This window comes from Dermochelys coriacea, chromosome 21, assembly GCF_009764565.3.
Source record: "Dermochelys coriacea isolate rDerCor1 chromosome 21, rDerCor1.pri.v4, whole genome shotgun sequence".
Taxonomy (NCBI): domain Eukaryota; kingdom Metazoa; phylum Chordata; order Testudines; family Dermochelyidae; genus Dermochelys; species Dermochelys coriacea.
In genome coordinates this window covers 17,852,412-17,877,638 of record NC_050088.1, presented here as the reverse complement: position 1 = coordinate 17,877,638, position 25,227 = coordinate 17,852,412, and the positions used below count along the sequence as shown (strand labels likewise).

At 48.9% G+C, this 25,227-nt stretch overlaps 1 protein-coding gene across 2 annotated transcripts; it reads right to left on the bottom strand.

The window, feature by feature from the left end:
- Window positions 1-3,929: 3,929 nt before the first annotated feature.
- On the bottom strand, window positions 3,930-14,146 carry RABIF (RAB interacting factor). 2 transcript variants are annotated; one of them, XM_043500697.1, is made up of 2 exons: window positions 13,555-14,146; window positions 3,930-5,016 (listed from the first exon to the last, which is right to left on the bottom strand). In XM_043500697.1, the coding sequence occupies exons 1-2, from the start codon at window positions 13,639-13,641 to the stop codon at window positions 4,771-4,773; spliced, it is 333 nt and encodes a 110-aa protein (XP_043356632.1). In that variant the 5' UTR covers window positions 13,642-14,146; the 3' UTR covers window positions 3,930-4,770. The 2 variants fall into 2 exon arrangements, with proteins under 2 accessions (XP_043356632.1, XP_038235540.1); XM_038379612.2 differs by lacking the exon at window positions 13,555-14,146 and adding an exon at window positions 5,603-5,821.
- Window positions 14,147-25,227: the final 11,081 nt, after the last annotated feature.

Sequence of the window (25,227 nt, the reverse complement as noted above, 5' to 3'; positions counted from 1 at the left end):
CTGGGAATTCGCCAGCTTTCCAGAGAGCTGCAACCCCTTTCATCCCCCTTTATCATTGCCATCAACTCACATTTCCAACCCTATCCCTTGAGCTCTTTTGTTTTGCCTTTTCCATGATGTGTGATGCCAACAGCCTCCCATACAGTTCTGAGGGCTGACCTGGCTAGAGCTTCTTCAGCTGGTCACCGGCCTGCCCTGGCTCAGTCACCCCCTCAGCTCAGGTGCCTCCCCTCACCCTTCCACCTCAGAGCTGTGCAGCTAGTACTATAGCCCCTGTTTTCTTGGTAAGCTACACAAGTGTGTGTCTCATAAGCATGTAAATACCTGCACCTCCTCACTCACTATCAATGGCTAAACATTTAAAATGAAAGTACAAAATCACATTTGTGCCATTACATTCCATATTCCTTATGAAAATATGCTTATGATATGGATATGACATAACTGAGATGTACTTTATGCAAGATGGGTCTTGTAAGGTATCATTGGAAAGGTTATGATTTCCGGAGTGTGATTATCCAATTTGTACGCCTGTATCATTTCTGTATCTGAAGTTAGGAATACTGACTATGTATCTGTATTTCTAATGGGTTACTTCGGGTGTCACTCTCCAACTAGCCCTTCAGGTACAACAATGAGAAAGCCAGGCAGTGCTAATGGCCCATTAGCAAAGACAATTGTCTGTAAAAGAGCTTAGTCTTCCTGTGGATGCTCGAGACAGCCTATGAGCAATGGCTGCCGCAGCCCTGCAGAGACATGGGTCCAAGTCACCTGGTATTGGACACCCCTCCTCCCCTTTTGGAATGCCAGTGTTTTTCCACTGGAAGACAAAGGGTTTCCACCTTACACAAGTGCTATATAAGGCAGGGAAGTGACATCATCATTTTTCTCCTCTGCCTCCCCACCCAAAGAGACACTGAAAAACACCTGGAAGCAAGAACTGAACGGGGGAAGGGTTGAGCCCAAGCTGGAAGGGCATCTAGCTTGTGAGTAATAATACCTGAGATCTCAAGCTGGAGACCAGTGCAGCTGCTTTTCAAGACTTTCTGTAATCTGTCTGCAACAATATCTAGGGTAAGAAATCACTATTTGTAACCAGTTTCTTTAGTGAAACAAGCTTAGTTTGCGTGTTTTGTTTTGTTTTATTTGCTTAGTAATCTGCTTTGTTCTGTTTGCTGTCTCTTTAACCACTTAAAATTCACCTTTTGTAGGTAATAAACTTATTTCTTGTTTATAATATAACTCTGTTGGTGCAGGTGAGAGGCTGTGCATACCTTTCTCCACATTGAGGGAGGAGGCAGATTTTATAAAATACCTTTGGGTCTGCACTCCAAGGGAGGTGGACACCTGAGTGCTGGGGCAAGTTCCTTAAGGCAGGGGCTCTCAAATTGGGGGTCAGGACCTCAGGGTCACAAGGTTATTACATAGGGAGTTGTGAGCTGTCAGCCTCCATCCCAAGCCCTGCTTTACCGCCAGCATTTATAATAGTGTTAAATATATTTTAAAGTGTTTTTAATTTATAAGAGGGGTTGCATTCAGGGCCTTGCTATGTGAAAGGGGTCGCCCGTACGAAAGTTAGAGAACCACTGGCTTAAGCTGTCTTCCCAGAGCTGATCTCAGTGTCGGTGTCGTTCTGCAGTTGGGGCATGGCCCTGCCTGTGTGTGCCCTGAAGGAGGCGTAGTAGCCTGGCTCAGCAGGACAGGTAAAAAGGGGGCCCAGGCTGGCAGAAGAGATGGGCTCAGTGATATCTCAGCACATCAGGTGGCTTCTTAAAGGGGGGAAAACCATCACAACATTGTTCAAAGGGGCAGGAGGGGTGTAACTACCTTCCTGGACTTGATCTCTAATCACTTCATGATATTTATTAAAGAAATGGGGTTGCTCAGCAGAGAGGATGGGGTAGAGAGTAAGGGAAACCTGGATAGGGCCCCAAAACTAAATGAATACTTTGTCTCAGACTCCAATAAGAAAGATGATGTAGCTGACAGAGGCAAAGGCAGGATGGCTGATGGAAACAGAAATGGAAATAGCCACATCTGCGATAGAAACAAAGCTCACACAGTTTGATGTGTGCACATCAAGGGGCCCACATAATCTCCACTGAAAAATACTGAAAGGACTGGCATATGAAAGTACAAATCCAGTAGCAGGTATTTGTAATCCCTGGAGGACAGCAGATGGCTCACCTGACAATTGCCCTGTTCTGTTCATTTGCTCTGAAACTGCTGGCACCAGGTGCTGTCAGAAGACAGGTTACATGGACCATTGGTCTGATCCAACATGGCAGTTCTTATGTAATAAATTATCTAATTGTGGGGTAGTACTGTGTGAGTGAAGAATAGCAAACATAGGGCCCATACTGAAGCAGCAGGAAGTAATCCAGGAAACTACAGACCCATTCGTGTGACCCCAGTACAAAACTTTAGAACAATTTTTGAAGGAAAGACTGAAAGACATGGTGGAAAATAGGATAAAATGCAACATGACTCTCTGTCTGACGACTGCCTTAACCCCATTTACCACTGTACCAGTCTTTGTGTTACTCAAGTTTTATCAGCAATGATTTTGTATTTATTTCATTACCTAACTGATAAAAATATTGAATAGCAGCAGGCCAAGTATCGAATCCTGTAGAACCCCACTAGAAACACCCAGAGTTGGGGATTCCTCACTGACTACTTCTGGAGATCTGCGAGATAGCCAGTTATTAATTAATGCATTCTTTATTAATATTAAATATTGCTATTTTTTAAAATCAGCATGCAATGCAGTACCAAGTCAAATGCATCACAAACATCTAAATATATTAGATGTATACATTAATCTTTATCACCAAAACGTGTAAGGAGGTTGAGTTTGTCCCAGAGCATGTAAGCGGATATTTTCTCGAAGTTAAAAGGATGCGTGTAAAACCCCATGGCTGCTCTGCAAACCTCAAGCTAACTTTGGAGCACCAAGTCCACAGTTCAATCAATAACTTCAAATAGCACACACCCTTCCTAGTTTAACCTGAATGACATAGCAACCTGGAAACGCTATATTGCACCTCCTTAATCCTGCCCAGTCACTGAGTCAGCTAGCACTTGCAGAATGATTTGGTTTTCCTTTGATTTAGAAAGTTCATGAAGTTACCACAGAAATATAAGCAGAAGTCCATGTAGCAGTGTTCTTTCTCTGAAATCTTACCCTACAATCCTAAAACCTAGGACAAAGCAGCTGGTTTGTCAGCAGCCCCTTGCTGACCATTTCTTTATTATTCAGGTATTTCATGGTGTTTTCTTTTTACTCAAAGTCCAATGCTTTCACATGCATCAAGCTAATGAAGTTTTAAAAAGACGATTCTTCATGATGCATTTTTAGCAAAAACAAACGGATTTCAAGTCCCTCTCCCCAAGAGCTAACTTTTGTAATTATCTGGTCTATATTGATGACCATATTTGCTGACACTCAGTTTCCAATTTTTTCCCCCCTGTACAGCAGTGGTTCTCAAACTTTTGTACTGGTGAGTCCTTTCACATAGCTTGCCTCTGAGTGCGACTCCCCTTATAAATTTAAAACACTTAATATATTTAACACCATTATAAATGCTGGAGGCAAAGCAGGGTTTGGGGTGAAGGCTGACAGCTCGAGACCCCCCGTGTAATAACCTCACGACCCCCTGAGGGGTCCCAACCCCCAGTTTGAGAACCCCTGCTGTACAGTATGTTAAGAACTTGACTTTTGTATTAAAGGCAGCATATCTAATTTTAAGCAAGTTTCACAATCACATTTCCGGAAAGACCTTAATAAGCTTCTCAGCTGAGTCTTAATCAAATGTACTTGCAGTGTGACCAGTCAGTCTACAGCAAGCAATACAAACTTGCAAAAATGTATACTTTACTGTCCTCCCTCTTTAGTCTCTACAGACAAAAGACAATACAAACATCACACTGAGAAACATGGAATAAATTTAATTGAACATGAATATTGATTATAGCAGTTCAAGTACATTTACTTTTTGCAATTTGACAATAGATTTTATCTTAAAGACAGGAAACACCCTTATATTTCCTGAAAAATGAAACCTCCACAGCAGTGCCAGCCCAGGCCATCTTTCATTGCCAGGCCATGAACAATTCAAACTGTAAATGCAAGTGGGAAAGTAACCTTTTAAAAGGAGAGAGAAAGCCGCCCTGGCTGTAAATTTTTACATGTGGCATGAAGGACAAACCCTGTAGTCCAAAATATAGTGAGAAACCACTAAAACTGGATAAAATGCCTGAGAAAATGGGCAAAGTTCTATCTACCTAGTTGTCCTCTCAAAGGTGCTGTTCCGAGTTTGTTCCTCCCTTTTGGAGAAAGCTTGTTTACTGAAATACATCCCAATGTTCCATATTCCAGTCAACATTTAAATTAAAAAACAAACCATGAGTTTCTATGGGAAAAACATCCGGTGACAAGAGTTATGCTCACATTTTACACTTTGGGAACCAAGATGAGACTGCCCATGAGTTAGGACTAAAAATCAGAAATGGGAAGACTGTGGAATCGCCACCCCCATGTTACAATGGGAGGAAGGAGCAGAGGAAGCCGTAATGCACTGAATGTAACAATAATTGCCCATTGCTTTAAATGAACATGTCATGGATTCATCTTAACAGCTTAAGTCCACATGCCGGTGCCTCTGGCTTCATGTTGATACGTGTTAAGAGCCGTGGAAAGGCTGCACTGAGGAATCCTGGCCACCAGCTGGGATGGCCTCACAGAGACTCCGAGCTCCACTCAGGATGCTACTCATGAGAAACACGGTCCAAGGCTATGTAGAAGCTCTTCTTATCATCCAGGCAGTGCCAGCCAATCGGCCCGATCTCACAGTCTGCACATATGAGGAACTTTACATTCCCAACGTCCTTGGTGAACCCAATATTCTCAAAGGAAAACATGTCATCTACAAGCCAGTGATCCTGGAGCACGTCCCCATCCGGAGAGCTGCTGGCAAGCAGAGCTGTCTTCTTCTTCATGGAGGGAAGGAAAAGCTGTCAAGGAACAAAACGTGGCATTAGCCATTTGTACACAGGAGCCATTTACGAGCACCAGCGATCCCCTGCACAGGCTCAGCGCCAATGCACCCAGAGCGGCAGAGCAGACCCGAAGGACAAGAGACGGCCCTGCCCCACAAGCCGGCACAGACTAAGAGACATGCCGCAGACACCCACAGAGCTAAGTACAAGAAAAAAGCCCCCTACGGGGCTGGGGGCAGCACAAGGAACAAGGAGCCAAGGCTGGCACGATGCTCCGCGGCGCTCTCGGGACACCAGCCGCCTCCCCGGTCGGGCTGTCGTGTGGGTGACCGGCCAAGGGGCCTTGTGAGGGGTCTGAGGGCCGGGGAAGCCGGGAGGGGGCGTTTGCCAAAGTCACCGGCGGGGCCGGGGGCTGGAGCCGGGGACTGAAGAGGAACCGCTGCGGACAGCAGGTGATCGGGGCTGCCCGGGCCCGGCCGGCGGACGAGGAGGGTGGAGCCCGCCCCGGAAGGGAGAAAGCTGCGGGCAAGGACCGGGAGCCGGCGGGGCGCTGCGGGCGGGGGCCGGGGGGCGGGGCGCTGCGGGGGGGGCGGGGCCGCACCTCTCTGCGCGCGAAGGTGGCGGCGCCGGGCAGCAGCACGCGCGAGCCGCAGCGCTGGCACAGCACGGCCTTGCGGTTGCGGCCCCGCGCGCAAACCAGCTCCCCCGCGCCCGGCTCCATCTCCGCGCACGGCGCCGCCATGGCCGCGCAGGCGCATTAGTGCCTCCTCGGCGCGCGCGGCAGGGCCCGGGGCGGGGCGAAGGTTCCTCGCGGGGGGGTTGCTCCCGGAGCAGGGCTGAGTGGTGACGTCAAAGCCGTGCGGGGGGGGGGGGGGCTGTACGTTGGGTGACCCTATTTCCCGAAGGGAAAACGGGACACAGCGTGGAGGCCCCCCGCCCCCGCACGGGGCGCTCCCGAGCCCCCCCCCGCCCCCCACGGAGCTGGCCCGAGCCCCCCCACCCGCCTATACCCTCTGCCCCCCCACGGGGCGCTCCCAAGCCCCCCCCCGCTACCCTCCCGCCCCCCAGGGGCTGGCCTGAGGCCCCTCCCCCAAGCCCTGCCGCCCCCCTGCCTGGGGCTGGTGGTGCTGCTCGCCCAAGCCCGGCCTGCCCCCTGCCTCGCCCCCATGGGGGATGGCGTCACTGCTCCCCCCCTTTGACAAAAGTGGGCATGGGGCCCCTGTGCTCTTGCCCACTGATCAAGTTGGCAAACAGGACAAATGCCCACCTTTGCCAAAACAGTCGGGTCGGTGGGTCAGGGTTTAAAAAAGGGAGCGTCCCGGCCAAAACGGGCACCCAGCGCTACGGCTAGAAGTGGAACGAGGTCAAGGAGAGGGGCTGAGCTAGGGCCGGGGCTGAGCTAGGGCCGGGGCTGAGCTAGGGCCGGGGCTGAGCTAGGGCCTGGGGTCAGGGGCTGAGCTAGGGCCAGGGCTGAGCTAGGGCCGGGGCTCAGGGGCTGAGCTAGGGCCGGGGCTGAGCTAGGGCCTGGGGTCAGGGGCTGAGCTAGGGCCTGGGGTGAGCTAGGGCCTGGGGTCAGGGGCTGAGCTAGGGCCGGGGCTGAGCTAGGGCCGGGGCTCAGGGGCTGAGCTAGGGCCGGGGCTGAGCTAGGGCCGGGGCTCAGGGGCTGAGCTAGGGCCGGGGCTGAGCTAGGGCCGGGGGTCAGGGGCTGAGCTAGGGCCGGGGCTGAGCTAGGGCCGGGGGTCAGGGGCTGAGCTAGGGCCTGGGGTGAGCTAGGGCCTGGGGTGAGGGGCTGAGCTAGGGCCGGGGCTGAGCTAGGGCCGGGGGTCAGGGGCTGAGCTAGGGCCTGGGCTGAGCTAGGGCCTGGGGTCAGGGGCTGAGCTAGGGCCGGGGCTGAGCTAGGGCCGGGGCTCAGGGGCTGAGCTAGGGCCGGGGCTGAGCTAGGGCCTGGGGTCAGGGGCTGAGCTAGGGCCTGGGCTGAGCTAGGGCCTGGGGTCAGGGGCTGAGCTAGGGCCTGGGCTGAGCTAGGGCCGGGGGTCAGGGGCTGAGCTAGGGCCGGGGCTGAGCTAGGGCCGGGGGTCAGGGGCTGAGCTAGGGCCGGGGCTGAGCTAGGGCCGGGGGTCAGGGGCTGAGCTAGGGCCGGGGCTGAGCTAGGGCCGGGGGTCAGGGGCTGAGCTAGGGCCAGGGCTGAGCTAGGGCCGGGGGTCAGGGGCTGAGCTAGGGCCTGGGGCTGAGCTAGGGCCGGGGCTGAGCTAGGGCCGGGGGTCAGGGGCTGAGCTAGGGCCGGGGCTGAGCTAGGGCCGGGGGTCAGGGGCTGAGCTAGGGCCTGGGCTGAGCTAGGGCCTGGGGTCAGGGGCTGAGCTAGGGCCGGGGCTCAGGGGCTGAGCTAGGGCCTGGGCGGGGGGCTGGGGAGGTTCCAGGGACGGGACTAGGGCCGCGGGGGGGGGGGGGGGTCTGTTGGGATTCAGTTAGTCGGAGAGCTGCCTACCCATACCCATCCTCTCTCGGGGGTAGCGCAGGGCAGCCACTCTGTCTTCTTCTTGGTGATGCTTAGGGCAGGTGGGCTCAGCCGCAGGGTTGTGTGGGAGGGGACGCTCGGGGTCTTTCTTTTTGTCTGAAGGTTCGTACTTGTTTTGTATTTACTAAAATCTAGTTGAGACTCAGCTTAATCATGAGGTTTGTGAGGTGATTTGGCTGGGCAGCATCGCCTAGTGACTAGAGCCCAGCAGTGGGAATTGAGAAACTTCTGGGAACTGAGTCCAGCACTCTTTTCTAGACAAGTCCCAAAAGCGAAGTCACAGTGCTAGGACTGTCTTTGGGCCAGCAGCACAGCTTTAGGTGCATGCACCGCTTATACTCCTGAGGGAATTCTGCACTTAAAAAAAAAAGCTGCATACAATATTCTAAAATTCTGCAAAAATGCCACATATTTTATTTGTCAATAATAAATGTGGAGGCTTCCACAGGGGAGTGTGGAGCACATGCCACTGGCTGCAGAGAGGTGGGCAATCACCCCTGTCCTCCCAGGACATGGATTCAGCGGAGATGCTGCACCTGACCCTGACACAGCACAAGGGAAACACCCAGCGACCTGCTCCTCTGCACCAGATGCACCAAGCTAGAAAGCAAGGAGAACAGGAGTCTCAAACACACATCCACCCTGGCCCCAAACCAGGCATAGGCAGGCAGACTCAGCCAGACAGGATCTAAGTGTGGAGGGGATTAGTATGGGGGCGGGGGGATATATGGGTGCAGCAGCTCTTTGGAGGGTCCAGATGCAGCAGTGATCTGGATGCACAGGGGCTCATTGGGGGGTTCTGGGTGCAGTGGCAATGGGACTCTGCAGGAGGGTTCAGGTGAAGGAGGTTGGGACTCAGCTGATGGGGTCTGGGGAGATGGGCTTATTGGGGTGCTGGGGCTCAGCAGGAGGCAGTCTGGGTGCTGAAGAAGTGAGGCTTGGTGGAGTGGGGGTCTAGGTTCAGCTGGTTAGGGCTTAGTAGGGTGGCAGTCCAGGTGCAGGAGGCTCATCAGGGTGATCCAGGTGTGGGGCGAGGGTGGGAATCATCAGAGTTGGGGTTTGTCTGGAGTCCGGATGCGGGATGGGGGTTTGGGTGCAGGGGGGCTCAGCTGGGAGTTCTGGGGGTCCAGATGCACAGGGGCTGGGTGAAAGGGGCAGCAGCTCCCTGTACAGTCACCCCTTTGCCCCACAGCTGAGGAGCAATGGGGGCAAGAAGCAGGGGAGGCATACAGAGCTTCCTGCAGCTGGGGCAGGTTTCTGGGGGTGGGTCTGACTCAACCTCAGCCCTGGCCATTCCTTGCAGGGGAAGAGGAAGTCACATCCTCCCCCAGCCCAGCTGGGATTAGCAGCTGAGCCTGGCGCAGGGTAGGAGCATCCGGATGGGGTGTCCTCAGCCCCGCAGTGATTTACCTCTCTGCTGGCTGCTCCGGGCAACTGAAATGATGCACCCACACTTCTAGGGAGGGGCATGTGACCGCTCTTGCAGCTTCCCTGTCAGAATTCATTTTTCTGTATGGAAGCAAAGAAATTTGCTGGGGACATGAATTCTGCACATGCACAAAATTCCCCCAGAGTATGGTTGCCTGCTGTTGCTTTATCTCACCACTTCAAATCAAAACAATTAAACTGCTTTATAATTGCCTTTACTCTATTTCAGCCTGGGATAAACTGGTGCAAGGGCCATATGGATGCATCATAATGCTGCTATAACTCTCCCAGGCCTCCTAAAGCGGTGGTACAGCACAAAATGATGCTAGTGGCAAGGGGGGAAAAAGTGCAGTAGATTTAATCTTCCTGCATTTCTCTAAAGCATTTGATACAGTTCCACATGGGAAATTATTAGATTGGAAAAGAGGGGGATCAATATGAGAATCAAAAGGTGGGTAAGGAACTGGTTAAAGGGGAGACTACAATGGGTCATGTTGAAAGGTGAACTGTCAGCCTGGAGGGAGGTTATTAGTGGAGTTCCTGAAGAATTGGGCTTGGGACCAATCTTATGTAACATTTTCATTAATGAGACAAGGTGGGTGAAGTAACATCTCGTCTGACCAACTTCTGTTTCTGAAAGAGGCAAGCTTTTGAGCTACGCAGAGCTAATGTGTGGATGACACGAAGTTGGAGGTATAACCAATATGGAGGACCAGAATATCCTACAAGGAGATTTGGCTGACCTTGGGAAAAAAAAATGGCGTTATAGAAAAGGGAGGAAATTTAATAGTGCAAGATCATGCACTAGGGGACTAGCAACAAGAGTTTTTGCTATAAGCTGAGGACTTATCAATTGGAAGCAGCAGAGGAAGAGAGAGGATGACTATGAGATGCTAATGTGATGTGGCCGTGAAAAAGGTTAATGCAATCCTAGGATGCATCAGGCAAGGTATTTCCAGTAGAGATAGATCATTGTTGTTATTGTACAAGGCCTCATCCAGAATACTGTGTGCAATTCTGGTCTCCCACATTTAAGAAAGATGAATTCAAACTGGAGCAGGTGCAGAGAAGGGCTACTAGGATGATCAGAGGAATGGAGAACCTATCTTATGAGATGAGACTTAAGGAGCTTGGCTTGTTTAGCCTAACAAAATGAAGGCTGAAGGGAGATAATAACTCTTCCTCCCTCCCTGGTGTTTGTCCCTCTGATGTATTTATAGAGAGCAAAGATAAGGGTTAATGCTGGCACAAGAACAAAAGGATATAAACTGGTCATCAACAAGTTTGGGCTTGAAATTAGAAGGTTTCTAACTATTAGGGGTGAAGTTCTGGAACAGTTTTCCAAGAGGAGTAGTGGAGGCAAAAATACTAATTTGTTTGACGTCTGAGCTCGACAAGTTTATGGAGAGTATGGTATGATGAGGTTGCCTACAATGGCATAGGCCCATCTGCAACTGCTATTAGCAAATATCTCCAGTGGCCAGAGATGGGACACTAGATAGGGAAGGCTCTAAGTTACTATAGAGAATTCTTTCAAGGTTCCAGGTGATGGGTCTTGCACACATGCTCGGAGTCTAACTGATCACCGTATTTGGGTGGGGGGGTTCACCTTCCTCTGTAGTGTGGGGCATGGGTCACTAGCTTGTTTACTCTAGTTCAAACCATGGAGTCTCTGTAACTTGAGATCTTTAAATCAAGATTTCAGGACTTCAGTAACTCAGCCAGAGGCCTGCGATGTGCAGGAGGTCAGACTAGATGATCATGATGGTCTCTTCTGGTCTTAAAGTCTACAAATCTGAGACTTTTCATGATTTTTCCACTTCCCTTCTCCCCACCTCAAAAAACAAACAAGTAAAGGAGCTATAAGTTGGTAATGTACATTATAGTGCAGGATCCCTCTTTTGGAGGAGCTGATGAAAAACATCTTGCCATATCCAAGGGGATTTCAGACTGAGACCATATATAAGGAAAATAATTCCAAAGTGGAGAGGAAAAAACAAACAAACATAAAAGCAACATTTTCTGTGTTGCCATTGTGCCCACTTTTGCAATAATAAGTAACGTTGTGGTTCTGTGGCAGTTCACACAGCATCCTATGCCCTAGACAAGGAAAACAGGTACAAGCCAAACTACACATCTGTAATGTGCCTTGCACCAAGCTGCAAGAGCACCGTCTGTCTGGACACTGCACCTGTGATGATTGGGAGGCAGCAGATGAGGGACTGCGTCTGTCTGGCTTTGTAAACGGAGGCGCTGTTCTTAAAGGAAGTTCTAGCTAATTGGTGCACTTCACTGTTTATTTAAAAACAAACCCAAAAAACCCCCCCACACAATGCTACTTAATGGCTTTCTTAGAAAGAGCCATTGAACTTCTGAAGGAAGCAACAGGATGGGATCATGAGCACCACATTTTCCTTGGGGAATGGTTTGGTTTGTTTGAATTTGACCCTGTCATCCATGGGCAGCGGGTATAATAGGTCAGGGGAGGCACAGCCTCCCCTAGTGCAGCTGCTGCTGCAGGGCCTTTGTTGCGTTTGGCAGGGGAAATGTTTGCTTTTTATTATGCTCCATGCAGGTTCCAGGGCAGCTGAGGAGATGGTATGTGCTATTCAGCTTCCTGGGTTCTCAGTAATCTCCCTGGACTCCCAAGAGAACACTGATGAACCTGGGAAGCCAAGTAACACATACTGCCTCCTCAGCTGGCCTGGAACCTGCACGGGGCACATCAAAAGCTTGGGGTCTGCAGAGGGGAGGCGTGGCTGTGGGGGCTCCGGCCACTCCGGGGCTTCTCCGAACGGGTTGTGGGGAGAGCTCCGGCTGGTCTGGGGCTCCTCTGGCCATGGGGGGGAGGTAGGGGGTCTCAGGCTTTGGCCGGGGCAGGCGGAAGGGGCTAGCCTCTCCAAAGTGAGACTTCACCTGTTGCCTTCTCAAATATTTTGAGAAGGAACTCTGAAGACAATGCTTTTCAGAATAGTGACAAACATACATGTCACACTCTTGCCAAAAGCACATTTGTCCCTCTATAAATAGTGCTCAGCAGCTTGCCCAGCCTCAGATATCTCTGATGCTGACTGCGGCCCTCTCTCCAACATTACATGGTCTCCAGCCATCCAATGCCTCAACTCATGCTACTACCCAGGTTGGAAAGAGTTTAGAGATGCACAGATAAGTTGGCTATTGTATAAACTCAAAGTTTTGGATGGTTAATAATGATGATTTCTCTTGTGATGTTTGCAATGCTGCCAAACGACTCCCAGCCCTTCACCAACATGCAAGTCATATGGGACATGGGAGAAGATCATGCTCCAAGAGAACTGAGTGCTTCTTTAACAGCCATAGTGATACATGTGGGGTTGGTCCTCTGGTTTCTGAGCTCCCAGCCAGAGGGTAAGTAAAAAGAAATGAAACATCTTGTGCTTCATTCCGCAACCTGGGTAGGCTCTTAGCAGAGATTGAGGGGGAAGCATTTCAGAAGACAGTCCTTCCGTCTCTCTCATTGGGCCTCAGCAAGACAGGCAGAAGTTGAATCCACAGCACTTGGAGCACTTGGAGCTGCCAGAGCAGTCTCTTTCACAGAGGCAGGGCTGGCAGGCTCCCAGATCCACATGGCTCCCAGAAATGGCCAGCATGTCCCTGAAGCCCCTAGGCAGAGGCGCAGCCAGGGTGGCTCTGCACACTGCCCCTGGCCTGAGTGCCCGCTCCGCAGCTTCCATTGGCCTGGAACTGTGGCTAATGGGAGCTGCGGAGGCAGCACCTGTGGGCGGAGGCAGTGCACGAAGCCACCTGGCCGTGCCTCTGCCTAGCAACTGGACATGGTGACCGCTTCTGGGGAGCGCCCCCGCGAGGTAAGCACCACTCAGAGCCCTCACTCCCTCCCACATTCCAATCCCTTGCCCCAGCCCTGAGCCCCACCCAAACTCCCGCTGCTGCTGGAGGTGGGAGAGGGCTCAGGTCTGCAACTACACCTACCACTACAGAAGTCCCGGAATCTGTGACTTTCGTGACAGACTCAAAGCCTTAATGATAAGGCCATTGGGGAGAAATTAATTAATTCTTTGCATCAGACTTCACAGTTGAGGATGTGAGGGAGATTCCCAAAGCTGAGCCATTCTTTTTTGGTGACAAATCTGAGGAACTGTCCCAGATTGAGGTGTCATTAGAGGAGATTTTTGGACTCAACTCTGAAATTACACTAACTGGTTTGTAACCTATCATTTAAATCAGCTTCTGTACCAAATGACTGGAAGATAGCTAATGTGACACCAATTTTTAAAAAAGCACTCCATTGGTGATCCTGGCAATTACAGGCCACTAAGCCTGACTTCAGTACCGAGCAAACTGGTTGAAACTATAGTAAAGAACAGAATTGTCCGATACGTAGCTGAACATAATTTGTTGGGGAAGAATCAACAAGGGAAATCATGCCTCACCAATCTACTAGAATTCTTGGGGGGGGGGGTCAACAAGCATGTGGACAAGGGGGAATCCAGTGGATATAGTGTACTTAGATTTTCAGAAAGCCTTTGACAAGGTTCCCACCAAAGGCTCTTAAGCAAAGTAACTGGTTAAAAGATAGGAAACAAAGGTTAGTGTGACGGGGTTCGACTTACCACCCCTGGCACCTTCTGTTGGTCGCTCCGGGAATTAGCTCTTGACCATTGCGGAGCGCCCTCAACATGTGGTGTCGGGCCCATCATTTGTTCTACTGCCCTTGGACCCACGTTGCTCCCTGCTCAGCAGCGTCCTCTTCCAAACAGTCCTCATCTGCTTCAGGACACTGCCCTCCGGCAGTACCCACCGCTTCAGTCTCACCCTCTTCCGGGCGAGGGCGGGGTGTTGTTAATAGCAGTCCTTTTGTCTGCACCTGCCTCGGTGGCAAACTGCAACCCTGTAGTCTAGCCCCTTATCTCAGGGGTCAGTTGCGGTCTGTCTCGGCCTCTCTCCTCAATGGCTAGGTGCAGTGCAAAGAGGGGGAACCCAGGCCCACCCACCAGCTACTCTGGACCCTGACCCAGGGACCCTCTAGTAGCAGCCTCTCTCTGCCCTTCTTCCTTCCCTTCTTGCCTGCTCGGTTTCCCTAGGCCACTTCCCCTTTGGCCCCATGCAGCCTAGCAGGTAATGGGCTGGAGCCCCTATCTGCTCCCTAGAGCTCCACACCACTCCTTGCCTCAGGAGCCAATCCTTGTCCCTTGCTGGCCAGGAGCAACTGCCTTCTCCCTAGCTGGGCAGCCTTTATGTAGGACCTAGCCTGGTCCTGATTGGCTGCCCCTTCCACCCCCCCAGATTGGCTCTCCCCAGGCCTTCACTAATTGGCTGCTGATCTGCACAGCCTCTCTGGCCTTGTTCAGCCCTTTTTCTCAGGGGGTGGGGCTCTGCCCCACCACCGCTAGGAATAAATTGTCAGTTTTCAGAATGGAGAGAGATAAATAGTGGTGTCCCCAGGGGTCTGTTCTGGGACCAGTCCTATTCCACATATTCATAAATGATCTGGAAAAAGGGGTTAATAGTGAGGTGGCAAAATTTGTGGAGGACACAAAACTACTTAAGATAGTTAAGTCACAGGCAGACTGTGAAGAGCTACAAAAGGATTGCTCAAAACTGAGTGACTGGACAACAAAATGGCAGATGAAATTCAGTGTTGATAAATGCAAAGCAATGCCCATTGGAAAACATCATCCCAACTATACATATAAAATGATGGGGTCTAAATTAGCTGTTACCACTCAAGAAAGAGATTTTGGAGTCATTGTGGAGAGTTCTCTGAAAACATCCACTCAATGTGCAGCGGCAGTCAAAAAAGCAAACAATGTTGGGAATCATTAAGAAAGGGATAGTTAAGACAGAAAAAAGCATATTGCCTCTAAATAAATCCATGGTACACCCACATCTTGAATACTGCGTGCAGATGTGGTCGCCCCATCTCAAAAAAGATATATTGGAGTTGGAAACGGTTCAGAAAAGAGCAACAAAAATTCTTTGGGGTATGAAACAGCTTCTGTATGAGGTGAGATTAATAAGATTGGGACGTTTAAGCTTGGAAAAGAGACGAGTAAGGGGGATATGATGAAGATCTAAAAAATCATGACTGGTGTGGATAAGGTAAATAAGGAAGTGTTATTTACTCCTTCTCACAACACAAGAACTAGGGTTCACCAAATGAAATTAATAGACAGCAGGTTTAAAACAAAGAAAAGGAAGTATTTCTTCACACAATGCACAGTCAGTCTGTAGAATTCCTTGCCAGAGGATGTTGTGAAGGCCAAGACTATAACAGGGTTCAAAAAAGAACTAGATAAGTTAATGGAGGATAGGTCCATCAATGGCTATCAGCTAGGATGGGCAGGGATGGTGTCCCTAGCCTCTATTTGCCAGAAGCTGGGAATGGGAGACAAGGGATGGATCACTTGATGATTACCTGTTCTGTTCATTTCCTCTGAAGCACCTGCCATTGGTCACTGTCGGAAGACAGCTGTGACGTTGAACCTCATAAGGCTTTATGGAAATATGCTTACGAATGTATATATGACATAACTGGAATATATTTCATGCTACATATGCCATGTAACATATCTCTGTAAAAGTTATGATCTACTGAATCTATTCATCCTATTTGTATGCACGTATCATTTTTGTATTTGAAGTTATGAATATTGGCTGTGTACTTGCTTGACTTTTAAGTAGCGTTAGTAAAGCATTTGGTCAGCTTCTTGAAAAAGGAATGTGCAAATTAAGTGCCCAATCAAGAAACACTTAATGAACAATGGATCTTGGATGGTTCCAATCCACATAAGTCTTCCTGGAGACATTCAAGATAGCATGTGGGCAATGGCTGCTGCCTGTAAAAACAGAGTCATGCTAATGTAATGCCAATATTTAAGAGGGGCTCTAGAGGTGATCCTGGCAATTACAGACCGCTAAGTTGAAACAACAGTAAAGAATACAATTGTCAGACACATAGAAGAACATATATTGTTCCGCAAAAGTCAACATGGTTTCTGTAAAGGGAGATCACGTCTTACTAATCTATTAGAGTTCTTTGAGGGGGTCAACAAACATGTGGACATAGTGTACTTAGATTTGCAGAAAGCCTTTGACAAAGTCCCTCACCAAAGGTTCTTAGCTAAATTAAGTTGTCATGGGATAAAAAGGAAGATCTTTTCATGGATTGAGAATTGGTTAAAAGACAGGGAACAAAGGGTAGGAATAAATGGTAAATTTTCAGAATGGAGAGGGGTAACTAGTGGTGGCAAAGTTAGCCCCTCCATCTCCCAGGAAATCTGGTGCACGACTCTCGACAAGAAGGATGCATACATCCACATCATCCAAGGGTCAATCCTAGGACCAATCCTATTCAACTTATTCATAAATGATCTGGAGAAAGGGGTAAACAGCGAGGTGGCAAAGTTTGCAGATGATACTAAACTGCTCAAGATAGTTAAGACCAAATCAGACTGTGAAGAACTTCAAAAAGATCTCCCAAAACTAAGTGATTGGGCAACAAAATGGCAAATGAAATGTAATGTGGATAAATGTAAAGTAATGCACTTTGGAAAAAAATAACCCCAACTATACATACAATATGATGGGGGCTAATTTAGCTACAACTAATCAGGAGAAAGATCTTGGAATCATCGTGGATAGTTCTCTGAAGACATCCACGCAGTGTGCAGTGGCAGTCAAAAAAGCAAACGGGATGTTAGGAATAATTAAAAAAGGGATAGAGAATAAGATGGAGAATATTTTATTGCCCTTATATAAATCCATGGTATGCTCACATCTTGAATACTGCATAGAGATGTGGTCCCTTCATCTCAAAAAAGATATACTGGCATTAGAAAAGGTTCAGAGACGGGCAACTAAAATGATTAGGGGTTTGGAATGGATCCCATATGAGGAGAGATTAAAGAGGCTAGGATTTTTCAGCTTGGAAAAGAAGAGACTAAGGGGGGATATGATAGAGGTCTATAAAATCATGAGTGGTGTGGAGAAAGTGAATAAGGAAAAGTTATTTACCTGTTCCCATAATATAAGAACTAGGGGCCACCAAATGAAATTAATGGGCAGCAGGTTTAAAGCAAATAAAAGGAAGTTCTTCTTGACTCAGCGCACAGTCAACCTGTGGAACTCCTTGCCTGAGGAGGTTGTGAAGGCTAGGACTATAACAGGGTTTAAAAGAGAACTGGATAAGTTCATGGAGGTTAAGTCCATAAATGGCTATTAGCTAGGATGGGTAAGGAATGTTGTCCCTAGCCTGTGTTTGTCAGAGAGTGAAGATGGATGGCATGAGAGAGATCACATAGGTTATGGACATATGACTTGCCCATGTGACTTCAAAACACCATCTTGGGGCTGGACTTTGCATAGGAGAGAGGAGGAGGTCTCCACCCACAAGAGAAAGTCTATTTAAGACAGTGGGAGACTCCTCCATTTTGTCTTCAGCTGGCTCAAGAGATAGCCTCTCCACCCCAAAGGATACCTGAAAGAAACTGGAACAAAGGACAGTAACCACAGGGGGTGTGAGTGATTGCTGGACCTAGACTAGAACAGACTAGTCTGTAAAAGGAACACCTCTGAGGGTGAGGTTTTATCTGTATTCAGTTTTCTTACTGTATTAGGCACAGACTTGTGTGTTTTATTTTATTTTGTTTGGTAATTCACTTTGTTCTGCCTGCTATTACTTGGAACCCCTTAAATCCTACTTTCTGTGTTTAATAAAATCACTTTTTATATATTACTTAACCCAGAGTACGTATTAATATCTGGGAGGGGGGCAAATAGCTGTGCATATCTCTCTATCAGTGTTATAGATGGCAAACAATTTATGAGTAAAACGGATTTATTTGGGGTTTGGACCCCACTGGGAGTTGGGCATCTGAGTGTTAAAGACAGGAACATTTCTTAATCTGCTTTCAATTAAGCCTTCAGCTGTTAGGGGACGTGGTTCAGACTTGGATCTGGGTTTGCAGCTGGCTAGCGGGTCTGGCTCAAACCAGGCAGGGCACTGAAGTCCCAAGCTGCCAGAACAGGAAAAGTAGTAGTCTTGGCACATCAGTGGGCAGCCCCAAGGGGATTTCTGTGATCCAACCAGTCACAACAAGATACTGGGCTAGATGGATCTTTGGTCTGAGCCAGTATGGCTGTTCTTATGTAATGGTGGTGTCCCACCCTGAATAGGAGAAATTTCCGGTGAGCTGGATGAATGTTGATGTGGATGTATGCATCCTTCTTGTCGAGAGTCGTGCACCAGATTTCCTGGGAGATGGAGGGGCTAATGAAAGCGAATCTCACCATATAGAATTTGGATTTCCTGATAAAGGCATGGTGAGTGGGTGGCATGCCCCTTCAGGGAGGCTAGCCCCATAGCCCCACCCCTTCTGCACAAGGCCCTGTCCTCTGTGTCAGGAGCCCTGAACCCCCTTGACCCTCCCTCCCACGGCTGGAGAAGCCCCAGGTTGGCCAGAACCCTGAACCCCCACCCCAAAATAGCCCCAATCCTGGGACAGCCCCAGCCTGGCCGGCCGGCCGGAGCAACCCCAGCCACGCTGGGTTGGCTTGAGGAATCCCAGCCCTCCGTCCCAAGGCAGCAGCTCCAGCCAGAGGAGGCAGAGTCTTCCCTGGCCTATTATATCTGCCGCCCCTGGATAAAGATGTTGAGTACCAACAGGTCCAGAATGGGATGTCACCCTCTGCCCTTCTTCAGAATGAGGAAATATAGGGAGTAAACCCCCTGCCCCCTGAAGTGAAGTGGGACAGGTCTATGGCACCCTTCAGGAGAAGAGCGTCGGCCTCTTGTTGGAGGATGCATTGGTGGGATGGGTCCCTGTGGGAAATCCAAGTTAGGCAATGAGGCAGAAACAAGAGGAATTTTATGAAGTATCCATGATAGATGATCTCCAGTACCCAACTGTCCGTCATGATCTTGCCCCAATTGTGAGTGAATAGGGCAAGACAGCCCCCAAAGACTGCTGCTGGGAAAGGCTTGAGGTGATTGTGGTGGAGGCCTCTGTGACCAGTGTCATCTGTGTGACAGCTCCTGATGGCATTCGTAGTATGCCAGGTAGGTGGTGTGGGGTCAGGGATGGAATGACTGGTTCTGCTCTCTGCATCTTGGGGCTGGGGTGTAGATGCCAAGGGACCTGAGTATGGCTTGAGAGTCTTTCAGAGAGTGGAGGGACTCATCTGTTTTTCTCCTAGAACAGTTTTTGTGTGTCGAAGGGGAGGTCATCAATGGTGGTATGGACCTCCTTGGGGAAATCGGATGACTGCAGCCTGGAATCCCTGAGGAACACGATCCCAGTTGCTAGAGAACAAGAGGCAGTGTTGGCTGCATCCATAGCAGCCTGGAGTCCCATCTTGGCCACCAATCTTTCCCCATCCAACAGCACTTGGAACTGCTGCTATCTGTTTGGTGGCAGCTGGTCTTTGAACTCAGCCAGTTTGGTGTAATTGTTAAAGTCATGTTTTGCCAGCAGAGATTGATAATTGACTATATGAAATTGGAGCCTGTCTGAGGAGGAAGCTTTCCTGCCTGTCCATCTTCTTTGCCGCTCTGTTTGGGGGAGTGGATTTCTGTGGGTGATGGCAGGCCCACTCTGCCACTGCGGGGCCCACTCTGCCACTGCGTGGACCACCAGAGGGTTGGGAGACGGGTGGGTAAAGAGAAAGTCTGTATTTCCTCTGCCTGTGACAGTGTCCCCAGTGTGAAACCTGGACTGTGGGAGAGCTGAGCCCTTCAAACCCACCAGCCTGGGCTGTCCCTCACACTGGGATGCTGTTGTCAAGCTACAAACCTCTGACAGGCCCTGCACTTACACAGCCATCCACAGGCAGGGACACACGAATGATCTCCCAGCCACTCATGACCCAACAATAGGGAGGCTCCAACCAATTCCCCCAGCTCCTCAGTACTGTCCTGTCTTGCACTGCTCAGAAGCCTGGCCATGATAAGCTCATTACCTAGTTCGCTGATCTGACAACAGGGTAGTAGGTGTGCAACACCTGTTAACCGGAGCCGAGATACCCCCAGGCACTTGCACCGAAACACGCTGCTTTAGGTAAAATATCAAACAGGTTTATTCATCACAGAAATTGATTGTGAGTATAAGTGGGAGGCATAAAGGTTAGGGATAGTTATCTTAAGAAAATAAAAAGTAAATGCATTCTAAATCCCAAAAACTTTTAGTCTAAGAAAGAGTTGAATCATACAGCCTTTCTCACCCTGACAGATGGTCCAAGCAAGTTACAGTTCCTCAGTACACAGGTTGGGACACCCTTCCAGTCTCAGATTTTCCAGATGTTTGGGGAGGAGGGGAGAAAGAACAGAAGGAGGCCAAGTGATGTCACGTCCCCTCTTTTATACTTTCTTCCAGCTTGCTGGAAAGATCTTTCCTGTGCCATGGGGATCAGGCAGTCCCCACTGGTCAAGCAGTCTCCATTGCATATGTGCCTTCTCTAAGGAATCTTTGGGATAGTGATTTTTCTTGATGGGTGTTGATGAGCCAGTAACACTGTTGGGCTATTGATGGCTACTCTTTTGTTGTAACTGAAAGATTGGTTGTGGGTGTTTCCAACCTCACAACATATATCAGTAACACATATTGTAATACTTCATAACTTCACATACAATGATAGTACATACAATCCAACAGGTTATTATTGTTCAATAGATCAAGCCTTACAAAATGATCCCTCACTTTGTACAAAACATATCATAGTAATATCTCCATGGGGGTTCCAGGTTGCTACTTTGACGTACAGAGTGTCATGCTGCCCTCCTGGGAGTGGGAGTACAGGAGGCAGGAGTGTGACACATAGTGCTTAATTGTTTTGGCACCTCTGGGCTTGGCAGGTCAGAGCCCCAGCACCTCTGGGCTTGGTGCATCACTTATGAATATAAAAAAACTGCTTGAACCCTGGCATCTGATTGCTTGAGCCCCAACTCCTCTTTCATTACAATTTAAGCACTGGTGCCACACAGTGTTCTAATTTTCCCACGCATGTGTGGAATGAGTTTTGTTACGCGCACCAATATGGAGGTCACGTGTCGCACTGGATCTCACTTCTGCTTCACCTTACCACCCGCGACTTCTCACCCAACCTGGCTTGGAGAGGAAATGCTGTTTCTGAGTAGTCCTGGACAAGGATCTGCTCTTATGCCTGTCCATATTTCTTTCCCTCATTGTGGAGCTTGTCCAGCGGTCTTGATACCCTCAGATCTGGTGCCTGGGAGATGCTCGGAGGTATGTTCACCACCAGTGCTGGGTGGTGCACTGCTAGTGCTATTGATGTTGGATCTGAATGCACCCGTGGGCCCATGGCCTCCTCCATTAAGAACTTCCGGAGGTGAAAGTTCTCGAGCCTCCTGCATTTGGGGCGGGACGTACAAATGGTGCAGCAGGTCGTGATGTGGGTCTCACCAAGGGAGTACAGGCAATTCTGGTGCTTGTTGCTCACAGAAAACAAGCGTGGGCAAGTTTCATGGTTCTTGAAGCCTGGAATCCAGGGCATAGGCCCTGGGGATGGGGGAGTTTCCCCAAACGAGGGAAAAAACTAGACTACTAAGAACAACTATCTACAAGAAAAATGGACAGCAAATCACTCCCTTAGCAAAGCTAAGAGCGTGAAGAAACAGGATTCCCACTCCAGCCATGTGCCTGTAAGAGGGAACTGGAATGGTGTTGACCCGCGCGGCCTACTATAACCTTGGTTGCAAACACAAGAGAGACACACAGTGCACGTGCGCATCAATGGACACGGCCCACCCATGTGTGGAATCCATATAGGAATCATCACTCAAAGAAGAACTAGTTCTTTTTTTGAACCACCATTATAGTTTTTGGCCTTCACAACATCCCCTGGCAAGGAGTTTCCTTCCCCTGCTGAGAATTGAGCTTCCAGACGCCATTAGGAGTCCCAAACTGCTCCTCCCATGCTGGGAGCCCCTCCCCCACTCATGAGGGCCCACACACGGGAAAGTTACAAATAGTAAGTAAGAAACACGTGTTGTTCACCAGACCAAGGCCTGGTGGACTATGTGCTCAAGGGAGCAGCATGACAAAGTAGCAGCTCTTCTCACACTAGCTATTCTGCACTGACCTCTCAGCTTTCCCATCTGGCTGCAGGCCACACAAGCCAACAAAATGGGAGACAAATGACTAGAACAGCACTCAGGTTGTGTTGAGCATCCCACCATAACTGAGCAATTATCAGCTTTTATCTGTAACACCTGATTCAGGACACGCTCACTGTGTGATTTAAAGAAACAATTTTATAAAAACAAATGACATTATATACAAGCACAAGTGATTGCTTTGTGTGTTTGACTAGAACAATTCACATACACCTATTGCTATTGTTGGTGAATGTTAGCAGCATGGGATGGAGAATAATGAAGATAACTTCAGTTTCCATAGGTAGATTTTTATTCCACACCCATACAAACCTACCTATGTAATGTGGTGGGAAACTTCATACACGCAGGGGAAAGTATCTTTAAAGGGTAGGGAACAGGGTGACCCACAAGGCTTTCACAGCTGGGTGTATGTGCAGCTATTGTGTTTAATCTCCTGAGGGGTGGAGTGCCTTGGGTGCTGCTGCGGCCCTGGAAGATACATGGAATGGGTGGGAGGGTGGCTGCGTGCGGGGGCGGGAATGTAGGGAGGTCCTGGAATGCTGTTTCTTTTCTAATTAAGCTTTGTATGATTGGAGATGGTTTCAGCCAGAATTAAAAACACAAAAATCTTCCTCAAGAGAAGTAAATTCCTTTTCTTTAATGAGTAATCTATAACAGGCGTACAAAAATTGTACCAATTTCCCACTTTTCATCAGTAATTTAATCCTGCAGTTTACATCCATATGAAAAAGTGAATGCCAGTGATATCTTTTTCTTCCTTAAAACCATGACCGCTTTTCCTATAATCTGAGGCTAAGCACCCTGACCCTCACCCTTATACTACTACCCTGGCTGCTCCCACCGATATACCACAACCCTGACTCCAGCCCCCATATTCCCTCACAGCCCTCACCCCAACTGCTCCCTCACCTGTGTATCAGCACTCTGACCCCAGCTCCCTCCTTGTAGAAGCACCATGCCTGCAGATCTGCAACAGAGCAACTATTTGTCTCCCTTGTCCTCTGCTATGCTTGTTGCAGCTTTTTGACTTTTTACATGGCACAGCTGTCCCCCTATTATAGCCCTTCTCCTCCATGCCCCAAAGCATGAGCAGAGCTGGGCCTCCTCTATTCCCAGACCCAGGGGCTCCACCTCCTCCTGTGTTCTCCAGGCAGGAGCAGGCTTGTCCTGCTCAGCTGGGCACCTGCTGTGTGAGCTCTCCACACCCAGCAATAGGAAGAGCAAATTCAAAACTTCCTGGGCTTTAAAAGGGGAGGGGCACATGCCTGGGCACCTGGCTGCAGGGCAGCAACCTTCAAAATGTGATTCTAGCAGTCACAATGGACCGTGGGAGACACTTCCTGGAGGCCACTTAGGGCAATGGAAGCAATGCAGCATCTACACTGATGCTGCATCGCTCTACCTACATCACCCGAGGCATTATGCCTCTCGTCAAGGTGATTTTATTATGTTGGTGTAGCAGGAGAGTTAAACCAGCGGGAGAAACACCGCAGCCTATACACCTACCTTATGTTGACTTAACTTTGTAGCGTAGACAAAACCCTCCGTTTCTTACACAATATATCCTTAAGGGGCAGTTCTGACTCCTCACACACAACAGGGCTTTTTGCTCCTCACACCTATCCAGAAAGGGGGGACTCTGCAACCCCACATTGGAACATTAGCAATCCAGGAGATGCTGAGTTAAGGGCTGCCCACATACTTCCACTGATATCACCTGTCACTGATAGCAGAGGAAGGGGGACACTTATAAAAACCAGGAATGCAGAGTTAAGGTGACACTTCCCATATGTCCTTAACTCTGTCTCCTTCGAGCCCTGCCTTGAAGAATCCCTCAGGAAGACAACAGTACTGCGCTCCTCCCTTCATCCTGGAGTTGTGCTGGGCACAGAGATAATGGAAGGTTTGGTTAAGGAGGACTAAGACATTGTTATATTGCCAGCTTCTATTTCTCTCCCCTGCGTGGAATGCTGGGATAGAACAAAACATGCACACCTACCCAGAAGAGGTGCAGCAGAACAGACAACTGGATTCAGCCAGACTGCAGAATGGCTTTGAAAGCCAGTGCACTGCAGAGACCAGCCCGAGCAGTTCAGCAGCATTTTCATTCCATTCTCTGAAGAAAACTGTGCCCTTGATTTCACAAATGTGCAATACCCAACATGTTGAAATAAAAGTATTTAGCCACTATTCTACTCTTGCTAAGGCAGTAGCTGAATCAATGTCTGACCTGGCTGTGGTTTCATTAGTCAAGGGGAAAAAGACAGGCCAGGGCATGAAAGATCTGATTTTCCAGAGCTCAGCACCTGAAACTAGGGCCTGATTGTCAAATGGAAGCTGAGCTCTGGGCCAGTTTAGTGAAAGTGCTCACCTCCTACTGTGACCTCAGCTATCACCCAACATGCTGAGTTCTGAAAACCTGGCCCCCGGGGTGTGTCTAGGCTAGAGTTTGTGGCCCTGTTGCAACTCAATTAATTACTAATTAACGCAAGTTAACTAATAGGACTGTAAATGCTAGTCTAGATACTTCACAAAGGTCTGTTGCAGGAGTCAAAAGTTTGAGGTTTGGCCTGGGGTCTGTGATAAAGGTGCTATCACAAAATACAGCACAAAGGTGGCTTTTAAAAATCAAATTAACTTGTCTGATTGGGTTAATGTGACTTGACACATCCCTTCCCAGATTAGCTTTGTCCTGACTAGGATTTAAAGGTGTGATGATCGCATGCCTTAGCTGATGTCTCCTAACACCCACCCTACACTCTGGTGGAAACAGTGTGGATTTCAGCATGCACTACACTGGGCAAATTGATGTTTGGCTCCCCCAGGCTCCAATATACACTATTTAGCATGTATGTAGTAAAACTCATCCTGTCTACACTGGAGCGTAAAACACGTTTGTTAGAAGTTATTAGCTAACACGATTCAGAAAAACACCTTTTATCCTAGTCTAGACATACCAGAGATTAGCCTCTACAGTGGTATCACTGCCAAGTTTTGTTCATCTTCATGCGGAACATCTCATTTAAACGTAATACACTAATTTGCATATGTGAAAATAATTTGCATATAACCATAATTTCACCTTTACAAAAATGGCCTGGATTTAGTGCTGGTGAAGGCATCACCTATTTGACAGCACTGCTTAATGAAA

Bases quoted from the DNA above. Each gene is read 5' to 3' on its own strand.
- RABIF (XM_038379612.2), bottom strand. From the start codon at position 5,743: ATGGCGGCGCCGTGCGCGGAGATGGAGCCGGGCGCGGGGGAGCTGGTT. The intron at 5,017-5,602 runs GTGCGGCCCCGC...GTTCCTTGACAG, and splicing joins CCACCTTCGCGCGCAGAGAG to CTTTTCCTTCCCTCCATGAA.